General features: G+C 26.5%; 1 protein-coding gene and 1 long non-coding RNA gene across 2 annotated transcripts; both read right to left on the reverse strand.

The window, feature by feature from the left end:
• Positions 1-144: 144 nt before the first annotated feature.
• Positions 145-2,661, reverse strand: LOC126551166 (uncharacterized). The gene is made up of 3 exons (XR_007605039.1): positions 1,689-2,661; positions 1,029-1,437; positions 145-962 (listed from the first exon to the last, which is right to left on the reverse strand). It is a non-coding gene; the product is annotated as an uncharacterized LOC126551166 (long non-coding RNA).
• Positions 2,662-10,802: 8,141 nt separating this feature from the next.
• LOC126548856 (dynein regulatory complex protein 9-like) lies at positions 10,803-16,012 on the reverse strand. The gene is made up of 4 exons (XM_050204064.1): positions 15,450-16,012; positions 12,249-12,455; positions 11,995-12,126; positions 10,803-11,784 (listed from the first exon to the last, which is right to left on the reverse strand). The coding sequence occupies exons 1-4, from the start codon at positions 15,831-15,833 to the stop codon at positions 11,554-11,556; spliced, it is 954 nt and encodes a 317-aa protein (XP_050060021.1). The 5' UTR covers positions 15,834-16,012; the 3' UTR covers positions 10,803-11,553.
• Positions 16,013-16,080: the final 68 nt, after the last annotated feature.

A 16,080-nucleotide genomic window follows, 5' to 3' on the forward strand; every position in this document is an offset into this window, starting at 1 on the left:
ACAAACAAAATTCATTATATCAATATAAAATATTGTTAATATCATTGTTTTAATTGTTACAAGCGTTAACAGATGTAAACATATTACAGTTGGGTTATTAATAAATAACCAGATTTCAATTCTTTTGCTATTGAAATGTAAACTTTCAAAGAAAATTATTACATGAAGTTTAGAAGAATGGTTCACACTTATGTCTGAATCTAATTACAATTCAATTATTAATAATTTGCACACCAAATGAAGACGTGTAAAAATAACTGATAACTTTTCATATTCAATCAATGGTAAACATAGTTTAATTACCTTGCATATAAACGAAAATAAATTACATTAGTTTGACAAACATTGACTTCGCCCGTCTCAAGCAAATACAAAATTTGATCTAGTAGACTATGACACTGGCTGTAGTATTAACATACTTACTTACCCTAAATTCAAATATAACAAACTCTACACCCAACGTCTTAGCCCACTAGGCCATGAGCCCAGAAGTTATTTAATTGATATTTGCGCATATAAGTTGAAATAACGAAGAATAAAAAACGAAAACTGAGTAAAATATCTTTTTTATTAAAAATTTTCCCGGGGACGACAATGCCATCGCAAGGGGAAAAGTTGTGGATAAACGTTTTTAAATCTCCCTGTAACTGTTAAAAACGAGGAAAGTAAGCAACCACAAATCTGATCACTCCAGAGGGAAAGTCGTGGACAAACGTTTTTAAATCTCCCTGTAATTTTAAAAACGGGGATAGAACCGAATAATACTACCTACTTACGGGCATAGAATTGGTCTTACAGACGTACGAAATACATATTCAGTTGTGACTTACCTTTATCAGTATAATATAAATTAGTGCGGATATTATGGCTAAAAAAACAAATGCCAGTATCATAAAGCAAATATTCAATACTTTATGAACCTGAACCATTTTGTTATGTTATTCAGTGATATCTTCTTCAATCTATAACATAATAATAGTTATTAATTATTATTATTTTCACTCGAAAATTTGTATGAAACGTCTTACTTGTATAACTAACATTTGGTTACTACAAATAATTGATATATGAATTTGATATTTACTTATAAATAATAATTCAGGTTGCCATGTTCCTAATATTTATTGTTAGCCAGCAGTGGCGGTCAAATGATTTTGTCATGGGGGGGGGGGGGGGGATGAGGCTGATTTTTTAATATGCACTACTATTAATCATTAAAATATAATTTATGGTTATGCCTAATATCAATTTTTTTAAATTCAGGTAAATTGTTACTTTATTTATAACAATGTAATATTACTAATATTAACAATATTTGTATCATATTATTAAATCTATTTTTTTGTTTTTTTTTGCTAATTCATCCAGCACTTCATTGGAGGTTATATTTATAATTCCACGATGAACAGCCATAGTGGCCAAACCATTGAGACGACTCTAGAATAATAAAATTACACAATTAAAAAATATATACATACATAATATTATATTAACATAATGTACTAATATACAAAGCAGTATATTGACATTTCAAAGATGCTTATAAGTTATAATTTTACTATAAAATAAATTAACAAAACCCACAAAGTTAGTGTATAATATATTTATATTTGAACTGTTAATTTAATACTTATTCCAATTATAGGTTAATATATTATATTATTTTATAATAAGTACAGCAAACTTACCTCCCCCATAGTATTTCTCAAATATGTTTTCAACCATTTTATTGATACATTTCGGCCGATGGCCCGGTCAAGGGAGGAGTGTGTTGTTATTGAATATTCACGATCACCGAGCTGGGTAATTCCTGTAAATTTTGTATAAGCAACTAATTACTAAATATTAATAATAATAACAGCCTTCTTCCTAGAACGAGTCTAGAATCGAGATAATAATAATATACGCTCATAAGCGTTATTTTCAGAAAAATTAAAACAAAATGTAATACATTAACATTATAGTACAATATACATATATATAATTGTTATAAATATTAAGGAAAAAAAGCCAAGGGGGGGGGGATCTATCCCCCTCATCCCCCCCGTTTGACCGCCAGTTAAAATAGCCAGTTAAGTAAGGTTGTTTGAGCAATAATATTATTAACATATTTTTTAATGAGTGTATATTATTTACATATACATGTGCACTTTCATATATTTTAACATCGATAAAATATGATAATGAGGTCTCGTTAATACCTAATTACTTATTTACGTTATATATATACGAGTATATACTTCTATGAACTAAAATTAACTTACATACTATTTCAAAATGTTTTGTATTCTATATTAAATATAAGAATATTATATTTTTTAAGGGGGCAATGCCCAGCATGTAGTGGAAAGGAGGGGAGGGGTAAGGCCCAGCACGCGGACGAAAAAGAGGGTGAGGTATTTCGCGTAAGGGCTTTTCCTATGTATGGTTTGTGATCGGGAAGGGGTGAAAAAATACATAGGTTAGGTGATGGAGAACACATAAAAGTGATAGGAGGGGAGGGGGCATGGCCGCGATAGGCATGGAGGGGCATGGCACGCGCACGATAGGGAGGGTGGGGTAATGGGATTCACGGGATTTGCGGGGGGCACAGAACATACCAAAACATACTACTTTCAATCTAAATAATTACTAACTGCTACAAATTATAAAAGATAAATTATATTTTTTAGATATTACTACTTATTTAACACGATATTATCCAAATGTCATCAATATAGGTATATTATATTTTTATAATTTAAAAAAAAATAAGATATATTTGAGTGTAATTATTTGAACATTTGTCAATCTTAAAGATTATAATACATCTCAAATTGCTTATTATAAATACATTTTAGTTCTTCTTCAAATTAACCATTACTAGATATCTCTGGTAACTATATTAAGCCACTTGGCTTTGGATCTTTCAAGTGATATACTGATATTGATTGTATTATTAATAAATATAGTATAAGAACGGTCGTAATAATTGTACTAAGTTTATGTTATAAATTTATAAATATTTTTAGTGTTAACAAAATGATAATAATTATTTATTTATTTATTTAATGTGTATTAGTATTTTTTGTATAAATTACATATCTTCTCAATATCATTATCATTATTTAACTAAACACTATCTTGTCATCACTCAACGACAATATTGTATGTTCATTAGTATCTTTAATGGTATCCATTAGCAAGACATTGGAAATGTGTTTTCGTCATTGATGAGTACAGTAAAAGTTATGAGCAAAATAAAAATAAATTAATATGTTTATAATTAAGTAAAATTTGTTTATCTAATTAAGTGTAAATAATGTTTTAAAAAAAGGTTGAAACCTAATTGAATAATCTATTTTTAATTAATCATATTATTTATTTTATTATTTTTAGTCTTTAAGAATTTAGGTCTTATATATCATATGTATATATACATATATTATATATATTTTATCATTGTTAACATTATATTATTAATGCCAAGAATATTATAGATAAATAATAAAAAAATTAATATCGACTAAAAGTACATTGACATTCTTAAATGTAAAATAATACCCTACAGTTGAAAATAAACATTTAATTAAATAAATGTATAGTATATAGTCAAACTTAATATTAATATACTCACTATTTGCAAAAATAACAGACGGCAAGAATACTATTATGATGGGTAACATGTATTTTCATCAGTTTACTGTAAACGTAATAAAAATAAAAAAACAAAGTAAGTAACTCTATAAAGTGATTTTTATTTCGTCAGTGTTGAGTTTTATCAATTGTACAATATTTATTTAATGTGTTATTTATAAAAATTTTAAATTATTCAATATTTTATTGTACAGCAAATAACTTATTGTCTACTGAATATTTTTTAAATTAAAATTTAATTTTGAAATATTTAAACTTGCAATGATAATATTTGACACTCTTCAAAGTATGATACAATTAAATTAATATAAACTTGATTTCTATTATGTGTTACTAAAATGTGTATTGGATGTATATATATAAAAACGAAATATTTCTACTTTAGAGTTATTATATACTTGTTTAAAATTTTAGAAGTCTGTATCTTCAGTCTAATAATCTACCATTGTTATTGGTACAGTTAAAATCAGTTTTAACTAAATATGAAAATATCGATTTATTACAGTTAACCTTTTTTTATTATTATTAAGGTTAGCATTTTTTCTAAATTGATTTGATTTGATATCTAAAATATTAATCTAAAGCAAACTTAATACATGAATTACCCAAATAAAATCATAAAATTGTATGTTATTTAATTTTAAAGTTCAATATGATTAAATAATTTTGTAAATATAATACTATGATGTCAATGATGAAATGCAACACAAACGACTGAAAGTTATTTTGTTTTAACATTACGTGAACAACATTAGTTTTATTGTGTGCCCATGAGATTCTCGTTACTGCCAAGTATAAATGTATAACAATAACTTATAACTATTAGAGGCAGGATAGAAAGGGAAGATATTATTAAAGCGGTATTTTTTGTGGACAATTAGTGATCTCTGAATTACTGGTATTCATTTTTGTATCCTATTGTAAATATAAAAAGTATGTTAGTGACAATTAATTAGTTTTTAAGATTGTTCAGTAGTTATTAAGTTGTTAAGTTGCAATTATATTTATAGTTTATACTTACTATTTTTATAGTTATTTAATAAATAATTTAAAATAAATGTTTATAGCAAAGTGAAAAGAAAATGTTGTGTATTTTTAATCCTTTTGACAGTTTTACTTTAATAATTTGATACTTCCGTCATGATTTTTGATACAATAGTGTTAGACACAATTTATATTTATATATATAAAAAAATTATTTAAATATTTGAGAATATTTAGTTTTTTTTTAGTGTGTCTTGTAATATTTGTAATTTAAGAGAAAAAAATAATAAATAATAATAATAAAAAAAATTAATTTTTCTATAATTTTGAGACATCTTATCAATTTTCTTTTATTATTTACTAAACCAATATTTGTAGTGCAATGAATTTTTATGTTCATTCTTACAACTATTATTTATTTTTATTTTATAATTATCTGTAACTTTTAAGAAAATGTCATAATATCAAGTGTACAATGTTCATTTGTAATAATAATTTTTAACTTAGGGCTAAGTAGACTATCTGACAATGTTAATTTTTTGCCGGGAATTATGGTACCGTCCAATTATGATGAGCAATGTAGGCAAAATTAATTATAAATTTTCTGGGCCATGTAGAAATCGTCCAATCTAACTTGGTTAATGTTAACCAACATTATTTAAACCATCTTAAACCGTACTATTCTTACTTATTTCATTAATTACCTTATTAGTTGAATATTACCATATAAATATTTGTTATAGTATTTATTTTAATAGGTATTTTAAATTCCAACTTAAAAGTGTATGCCAAATAATTTAAATGGTATAATATGATATGTACTTATAATTGACTAACAATTTGTACCTGTATTTTAAATAAAATATAGTCAAACTTGAAACTAGATGAAATATCCGTCGTTGTCGAGTTATAATAAATAAAAAAATAGTTGAAAAATTATAAAAATTGATAGTTATAAACTTATAATTATGTGATATGTTAAACATAAAGAAATAAAATAAAGTATTAAGTGATTAGTTTTGTATTGTATAGTTTTGGTAATTTTTAAACATAGTTACGCTGCAAATATTTCACACATAATGTAACTAACTTGGGAATAAACATTTTTTAACCCGTGCTCATAATGACAACGGCTCAGTAGTATACTAGGGGTCTATGCATGGCGTACGCACACATTGCTACATAACTATACTGAAAACTAAAAATATTTCTAATAATTTTTTTAAACCTTCCCGTTTAAATGGTTCATATACGTACCAAACACTTGCGTTTAAAACAAAAATGATTCAAATCGGTTCTGTTCAACTTAAGGTATAGTTGTTCAAAAAAATATCATCTCACGTTTTAATGATGTATAAAGATAGTAATTTTTGTTTATATCTTAAGTTACGAATTACAATGTCCAATCAACTATTGGATTGGATAAAGTATAACTCTGTTCGGTCAAAACATAATTTTAATGTATTACGCGAAAACACTGGACAGTGTACCTACACATCGCATTATCGGTACCCGTGTGTTTATTATATTCATAGACATATTTTCTTTTTGCATTGTTGATGGATATTTATCTTTATAGTTTAGACGAGCTTAAAATTGTAGAAAAAATAACTTAAATTTCACACGGTTATTGTTACTTAATTTAAGCGAATAATCATCATGTGTCATACACTCATACGCCGTTTTTAGTACTCATTTACGACGTATATGTAGAGACTATAGTGTGTTTTAAACTATTCAACTGAAAAGACGTGAACGTAATATAACCAAATTGGATTTAATTAATTATTTAGGGCATATCTAAATATATCTCTTATATATCATATGATTTGGTCTTAAACCGAGTTTAAGAAAAATCTTATTTAAACTTAGTTTAAACTAAACTGGTACATCTGGCCCTATAAAAAAACCAAAACATTTGCACTTTGTATTTGATTAGACGATTAATATGAATGAAATACCTAGTTTTAGAGTACCTATGTACTAATGGCTGGTATCGAATTGCAGGTTCCCGAACGGCCGAGTTCCAACCCTCACATGTCGAATTGGTTCCCGTTTAATAACGCACATTTCCCTTCTCAATTTCTTACTATCAACTTAAAAGTGAGCTTGGTTAAAAATAATAATCAACAACTTAGTTCCCTTTTCATTAAACATAAACTCCATAATAGCAAATAGTTAAAATTAAAACACGATCGATGTATATATATACAACATATTGTATAAGCGAAAACAAATTTATACGAGTAATGAGTATAATGTATAAATGACGATAATATGTTATTCAAGACTGTAAAGTGCTCACTAACATTATTGTCATAAGTACATAAGATATATAAGATTTATCCATATGGCTTATCGCGAATACGTACGTATATATCTCACTCGTGGTATATATATCGATGTACCGCAGCTATAATTTTCTAAACCTATAACTAGGTATCTATTGCCACTATAGATAGTGTAGATACATTTATATTTTTTACTATTTTGTACCAATTATTATAAATGAAATTAAAATTGTAATTATTACAAAACAAAAACCCTCCGTCTAACTCCGTGTAAAAATTAGCTAAGTAAAAAAAAGAAGAAAAAAATCAAAAAAAAAAATCATTGTATAACCAAAACATTTTTCGCTTCATATAGAATTTATAAAACCAGTAATTTCAAAGCACTATAAAGATGTGATATCATAAATAAATGCTAAGTAAACTGAATTTAAGTATATTTAGTCTTTCGATAATTTATTTACTTGGCGAGGAAATTTTTTACTTCATACGATACAATGATACAATATAAGAACGTGGCGCTGGATGAATAATTAGACAATAAGACATTATAATTAAAAATATTACAGTTAACATTTCTATACTAATCAAAATAATACTCTACAACCAATAATAACACTTTACACTGTATACTCTATATTAATACTAAAATTTCCTCGCCAAGTAAATAAATTATCGAAACAGACTAAATATACTTAAATTCAGTTTACTTAGCATTTATTTATGATATCACATCTTTATAGTGCTTTGAAATTACTGGTTTTATAAATTCTATATGAAGCGAAAAATGTTTTGGTTATACAATGATTTTTTTTTTTGATTTTTTTCTTCTTTTTTTTACTTAGCTAATTTTTACACGGAGTTAGACGGAGGGTTTTTGTTTTGATAATTTATGTTTAAATTCATTGCTTATAAATTGAACTTAGCTGGTGACATTATTTAAAACTCATGAGAATTCATTTCGTATTGAGTATACATGTTATCTTTGAAAATGAGTGATACTAATTAAGTGTTATATAAATTAATTGTTATAATTTTAAAGTTACCAGCTAAGTTCAATTTATAAGCAATGAATTTTAACATAAATTATAATAATATATCTATTCCTATATAGTTTAAATACATAGCTATAAAATGATATCACAACTTTTTGAGGTGGATTTTTTTTATACTGAGCGTTTTTTTACACGGAGTTTGGCGTAGTGTTTTTTGTTGGGATATCACTAATTTTTTTATGTTATTATTATTATTATTATTGTTGTTATTGTAATCATTATTATTAAATATTATAATGTCATTTATGTATTATTAATTATTATATATCAAACATTTAAGTTTTTAATTATTTTTTTCCATTAATAGGTATAATGTAAATATCTTCCCCCCCCCCCCCCCGAGGCCACCGTTCATACTTTATTTGAGTATCATTACACCTTACTCAATTATTTTGATGCCTTATTAAGTTTGTATAATGGCCCTCGGTCATTTGTTCCCCATGATGACATATAACTGAATGCACTCGATAATAGATTGAATTAATTTTTAATTTGTAGTTGAAACTTGATTAATTATTAGGTTATTAATTTTATTTTGGAAATTGTTGGACCAGAGTAATACTTGTAGCATTATATATATATATATTGAAAGAACAATATTGATAAATGATAATATACGCGAGCCGTTACGTATTAACTGAAAACACCGCCACCGCAAGCGCTGTGACAAAGCACGCGCGTACGGTAAGTGTGTGTGTGTATTTCCTCAGTGGGCGGGGAACTTCATGCGGGCCGCAGGGAATATTATCGAATAACATTTTCTTTTTTTGCCATAAAAATTCATAATATATTTGGCTATAACTCCATTTATAATGTTCAGATCGGATTAAAAAGTGCAGCATGCACTTCTACGGAACATTTCCAATAAGATTGGTGCATTGTCAAACTAAATTATTGTACAAGAAATTAGGTATGCATTGTCAACTATTTTTTTTCGTGATTTCAGATGCTTCCTGTAATTATACCCGGCAGTTGTCGCGCGTTGTGATTGCCGATGCGTTCATTTTAAGGCGTTTTTTTTTTTTTATACTTAGCGCGACCCTGCCGGGTCGTTGGATTTGATTTCAACATAAGGTTTACCACTTTACACACACGTTAATTGTACATATTTTAATATTTAATATTTTACAATTCAGTATTCGGTATATTCTGCAGGGGCTAAAATATCTAAATGTTTGTATATTGCACACTTAATACGCGACGATGTGTTATTGAAATTGTGGTTTATAAGTCACGAGTCCGTAAATATCAACATTAACTTATAGACGTTATAGTGATGTATCACTATATACTATTTAATCGATGTAGGTGTAATTGTACTTACTTCATTATTACTATCTACATGAATCATTATTGAAATCAGCACCAGAGAATTTGTTAGTATTAGGTTCATTTATTGTTTGTTTCCTCTAAGTTGGCTGATGGATCCAATTTCCAAACATACAATTAGATGATAAATATTCTAATCTAACACTATAACGTACCACGTTCCCCATTTTAAAATAAAATTAATACGTTTATAATTATCATTTATCACAATATTATCGATTATAATTTATTTCGTTACGTTATCTAACGACCCGGCAGGGTCGCGCTAAGTATAAAAAAAAAAAACGCCTTAAAATGAACGCATCGGCAATCACAACGCGCGACAACTGCCGGGTATAATTACAGGAAGTATCTGAAATCACGAAAAAAAATAGTTGACAATGCATACCTAATTTCTTGTACAATAATTTAGTTTGACAATGCACCAATCTTATTGGAAATGTTCCGTAGAAGTGCATGCTGCACTTTTTAATCCGATCTGAACATTATAAATGGAGTTATAGCCAAATATATTATGAATTTTTATGGCAAAAAAAGAAAATGTTATTCGATAATATTCCCTGCGGCCCGCATGAAGTTCCCCGCCCACTGAGGAAATACACACACACACTTACCGTACGCGCGTGCTTTGTCACAGCGCTTGCGGTGGCGGTGTTTTCAGTTAATACGTAACGGCTCGCGTATATTATCATTTATCAATATTGTTCTTTCAATATATATATATATATAATGCTACAAGTATTACTCTGGTCCAACAATTTCCAAAATAAAATTAATAACCTAATAATTAATCAAGTTTCAACTACAAAATTAAAAATTAATTCAATCTATTATCGAGTGCATTCAGTTATATGTCATCATGGGGAACAAATGACCGAGGGCCATTATACAAACTTAATAAGGCATCAAAATAATTGAGTAAGGTGTAATGATACTCAAATAAAGTATGAACGGTGGCCTCGGGGGGGGGGGGGGGGGAAGATATTTACATTATACCTATTAATGGAAAAAAATAATTAAAAACTTAAATGTTTGATATATAATAATTAATAATACATAAATGACATTATAATATTTAATAATAATGATTACAATAACAACAATAATAATAATAATAATAATAACATAAAAAAATTAGTGATATCCCAACAAAAACACTACGCCAAACTCCGTGTAAAAAAACGCTCAGTATAAAAAAAATCCACCTCAAAAAGTTGTGATATCATTTTATAGCTATGTATTTAAACTATATAGGAATAGATATATTATTATAATTTATGTTAAAATTCATTGCTTATAAATTGAACTTAGCTGGTGACTTTAAAATTATAACACTTAATTAGTATCACTCATTTTCAAAGATGACATGTATACTCAATACGAAATGAATTCTCATGAGTTTTAAATAATGTCACCAGCTAAGTTCATTTATAAGCAATGAATTTTAACATAAATTATAATAATATATCTATTCCTATATAGTTTAAATACATAGCTATAAAATGATATCACAACTTTTTGAGGTGGATTTTTTTTATACTGAGCGTTTTTTTACACGGAGTTTGGCGTAGTGTTTTTGTTGGGATACATAAATTATTATTAATTGTAGTAATATTACTAAAATACAAAAATTCATATTTCAATAATTATTAGGTACTCATTAGTATTTGAATTTAATACTCCTACATACTTTAATTTTGTACTGCACATAATTTTAGTTTCTGAAAATTATGGGTACTTAAAGTATATATAGATTTACAATTCACATATGGATGGGAAACACTTTAAAAAAATTGAGAAAATCTGTTATTTTTGATTAAACAGAGATTTTTTTGTTTTTACTTTTACTTTTTTTGTTCTGGTGGATGGGTAGTAATACACAATCTGAAAATGTGTTGTATTCTTATGTTTTAATAATTCGACAGGTTACTGTTACCTATTTACAGTTTTATTTTTATTATCAAAACCTTGGTTACAAGGTTAGGTAAAGAACCTCCGTGTATTTGCAGGACTATACATAAAATTAAAAGATTAATTAATAATCATTTATAAATCTTTTTTTTTTCAAAACCTGTTGATATTATTTTTAGATTTAACTGGGTTTACCTAATACTTGTTTTATTGAAATTCAAGGTAACATATTAAATTTTCAAAATCTTATAATATTCAATAATTATTTTTACGGCTATGGAAGAAGATGCGATGAATAGATAAATTAATCATTGCCTATCTCTAACTATTTTTTACTTTTAAATAATATACTATTTGCTTTTGGTTTTTTTCGTTTTATTTACTAACGATTTCTTGATACTCTTTTTTCTAGGCCCCGACAAATGTTTATATGGACCTAAGCGACGCCTGACCATAGTACCTCTCCACCAAGCTTGAATTTTCGTAGCCATTTTTTCCATGTGATCGATAAGCTTTTTCTCTTCTTCTGCTCTTTGCTTATTTTCGGCATGTTCCTCAATAATAATTTTTCTCTCGTTAAACTGGAATTTTACATTATAATTTTATAGAAATTGGTACATACGAACTAAGAAGTATTAAAATAATAAGCTACTAAAGTCTGCGTACGTCAATGCTGTTATGGTCTACGGTGTATCACGACCGCCTCTACTATTATTTATTTATATACTGTCACCACTGAATACGTACTAAAAACAAGCAAAACATAAAACAAGAATTCAAAATGCTCTTACTGTTTTTTTTAAACATTCTATTTCTTTGGTTTTTTCCTCCAGTGTTACAATAAGGTTTTCTAGTTTTTCGTCAATTTCCTTATTATCAGTTTTATATTTACATTCCCAATACTCAATTTGTTCTTCTAATTCCTATGAAAACAAAACAATTGTTGGTTGATTTAAATTTTTTCTCAAGTTCATATTATAGTCTATAGAGTATTTTTAAATTTTAAGTACTTATATAGGACATAGGTACATGTATATTGACTCACCTTTATGCTATAATCTAAATATTGTTCGTTCTCTTTGTCTACGACTTGATCTGTTTTCATTTTGGCTTGTAACTCTATGATATATTTTTGTAATTCTAGTTCTTCAGATTTAAATTTAAATTTAAAATTTTCCACTCTAGACTTTTCCCATTTGTCTACATAGTTTTTTTCTGTTTCTCTTCGTATCGCTTTATGTTCACCATCTGCCTATACATGGATATTATTTAAATAAGATAACAATCGTATTAAGAATTTGAGTTGAATAAAGGTATTATAACTAAGTATACGTAATATCGGTTGGTTGATTTATTTCTTGCATTTTTTGACTCCCTATACCTGAAGTACAAGACCAGATTATCAGCTCACTTAATAATAAATATTTTATTTGTATTAATTATTATTAAGTTAAAAAAAAAAAGTTATTATAAAAATTATAAAACTGTAAAAGTTGAAAAATGAGAATGAAATACACAATAAATTAAAGAAAAATACAGAAAATTTCTAATTTCTAATTTATATTTTTTCCTACCAAAAACATGCTTTTGTATTTTTATTTTCCTCAGCACTCGTTAATCCAGAAACATGTTTTTTCACCCAAAATAAACTTGAGAAGTTTTGCTAGACAATTGCGTTCTAGTTTTTGATTTATATATTTTATCTATTTTATATGATTTTTTCTAACGCAAATATAATTGGTTTGAAAAAAATCTGGAACGTATTTGTCTAGGTAGAACTTCTAAAATTTATTTTGATGATAAAATTATGTTTCTTTAACTAAAAGAAGCTGAGGAATATGGAAAATACGAAAGCATGTTTTTATGGTCGAATTTTGTTACCAGAATGAACCTACAAAAATATGACTGGTCTAGTATTTATGACACCAAACAATTTATTAAAATGTAAAATGTATAGATTAAAAATTCTTCTAATTTTAAAATATACAATTATTATAAGAAAATTATTGCGTAACCTCGGTGATTAACTTTCTAGTCATAAACTATTACACTATAAGAACTTACATTTTGTTAATGGGCGAACAGCTACCTCATCATATCACGGTGTTTGAACCTAAACGCCAGTCCTTATAAATAATTATAATCAGTAATTATTAATCAGAGTTCGTGATTAAATTAAATAAGAAACAGTGTAATACCGTTTATGGTCACAATCATTGGAAAGTTAGAAGTGTCGATCAACTATAATAAGATACAGTCGATTAGGTATACAGATTATGATTATTGGTGCATTGAACATTTGGATTTTGGATAGAGTTGTTGTTTAATATTTTATAACTGTTTTCTCCGTATTACTAAATCAATTATAAGTAGTACCTATTATAATATAATATGTCATTTTAAAGTATTGTAAGTTTATATTGAAACAAAAAAAAGAAAAAGTTGACATTTTGATTTTTTTTTACAGTTATTTTTCACTTCTTAAAAGACATAATTTTTCAGATAATAAGGTAAGTTTAATTCATATACAAGTATAAAAATTAAAACAATTGTTATTAAAATTATTTTGTATACATTAATGTACTTTCCGGAATTGATAAATTGGGTTTTGAAAAGAAAAAGATAGTTGATAAGTTGAGTTCCGAAAAAAGGGTTGTAGATAAATCGTGTACAGGAAATAACAAATTATGTATAGCCGTATAGGTATACTTTTTAATATGTAATAATTTTTATTAAAAGTCCAATCAATAATATATACAGGGTATTTCTGAAATAAATGAGGACATTAGTGTACGCTTAGGTACTCACTGTGATGAACAAATTAAGATTTTTTTGAAAATTTTTTTCTATCTTCAAAATCTAGGTTTCTTCCAGTTATTTTTAGAACATTATCTTAAATATAAAAATAAACGTTTTAATTGTATTTTTTGCGAAATTCTCAAACAAATCGATACGTCACATCGTTTTTGAGCTTGTCGCGCGTTTTTGACGCTCGAATCGCTGACTAAAAAAAAGTAATGTGACATATCGATTTGTATGAGAACACTGCAAGATTAACGGTGGTGTTGGTTATTTGTTGTTATTCAATATACATGATTAACTAACACATTATTTTACATTGTAAACTAATTAAAACGATGAAATAATAACATAATTATGATTAACAGAGCTGGAATAAAAACAAGAAATTCAGTATTAAATACACAAATAGTTAGTTTCTTTTATCTCAAACTTATGACATTATGAATTTTATTTATACACCTAAAACACATAACATGGCAATAAATTAGATCATTTCAGAAACACCCTGTAGATATAAATTATAATTATTACATAAATTGTATTTTATACGTCTTATAAAAGAATATTAAGTTAAATCAAAAAAGTTGGTCTATCAGTCTAATATATTATTAAAGGTATTTTTTCATGTTATGTTTTTTGATACTGCTATATTAGGTGAAGTAATTTATTTTACTTATATAGTTCCTAATACAATATAGATTAAACAATTTGCAATTTGTTGAGATTTTACGAATTCTGTCAAATATTGAACTTAAAATGTTTACAGGAAATAAATTGTGCATATTTATTTAAATATTTTTGCATATCTGTAAGATAAACTTTTGTGGGATTTTGTATAAAAACGTAAAATATTTTGAATATCATATTATAGGTGTATAGAAAATTATTACATAAAAATTTGGTGAAAATTTAAAGTATTTATGCATTATTTATACTCGAGCTGTATTGGAAAAAGTAAAACCATTGCAATCGATTTTGTCAAAAACTGTACGACAACTTGTAAAAATTCTCGTTTTTCTGTGATTTTTTTTTTTTTTGTTAACCTCTAAATTATAAACTAGATCTAGTGTTCTATCCAAAATCTCAAAACTTTAACCTTAAAGTTGAAAACCAAAGCATTTTTTCAACTACTTTTGGTGTATACATATTATTGGTACACATTAAAAAGAACATACATATCATTTATCCTAAATTAATAAAATCAATAGTCAATACATTAATTCGTATCAATATTTAAAAAAAAAAAACGTCATGCTTTACTAGTAGTCAGTAGATAATAGATTTATAGTTCTATAATTCTTTATTTGAGGAAGTAAATAATTCAAATAAAAATGGTTTTAACTTTTAGTTCTATAGATATTCAAATGAAAAGTTTGATAATTTATTTCTTAATCCGTGTATCATTTCTGTAATTTTGGTGCGATTCAACAAACTTAGTACTTACCGTACACTTCTCGATAATCGCATCAATTTCTTCTTCTTTCTGTTTGAACTTTTGTATTTTTTTTTCCAACGATTCATATTCTTCTATAAATTGTTCGTCATTGCTTGGTTCCCGTTCGTCTTTTTGTAACCGAAATCTTAGTTTTTTCTGTTGTTCGTTTTCGTCAACTATAGCGTGTAACGTTTTTAACGTCCCAAAATTATGCAATTCGTCAATCGATACTTGGAAAATGTCTTTAACATATTCACTGATAATACTACTGCCGTAGATTGAATCCATTATAGATATTTCAAGTAAAGTTTTTTCAAAAATTTCTGATAGCAGCTCGTTTTCTTGGATAGTTGGAGCAGAGTTTAACTTGCCTAGATTTTCATTTAGTTCCATTTTATTTTGCGTATACCAAACGCAAATACTATTCAAAGTTTAATTTAATATATAATATACTTGGCATTTACGTTTAATTGAAAATTGAAAATACACAATAACACATAATGCGTACGTTATCGATAAAGATAATGCCTTATCCTCATATTATAAATATGTAAACAATATACTATACAGTATCATTATATTATAAAAAAAACAAACAAACGTGTAATTTCCGTCTTAGCAACAAACGTGGTTTTATTGT

This window comes from Aphis gossypii, chromosome 3, assembly GCF_020184175.1.
Source record: "Aphis gossypii isolate Hap1 chromosome 3, ASM2018417v2, whole genome shotgun sequence".
NCBI classification, from domain to species: domain Eukaryota; kingdom Metazoa; phylum Arthropoda; class Insecta; order Hemiptera; family Aphididae; genus Aphis; species Aphis gossypii.

Excerpts from the sequence above, each read along its gene's own strand:
- LOC126548856 (XM_050204064.1), bottom strand. The coding sequence starts at position 15,833 with ATGGAACTAAATGAAAATCTAGGCAAGTTAAACTCTGCTCCAACTATC. Across the intron at positions 12,456-15,449 it reads CGATTATCGAGAAGTGTACG|GCAGATGGTGAACATAAAGC; the intron begins GTAAGTACTAAG and ends ATCCATGTATAG. Across the intron at positions 12,127-12,248 it reads ATTTAGATTATAGCATAAAG|GAATTAGAAGAACAAATTGA; the intron begins GTGAGTCAATAT and ends TTGTTTTCATAG.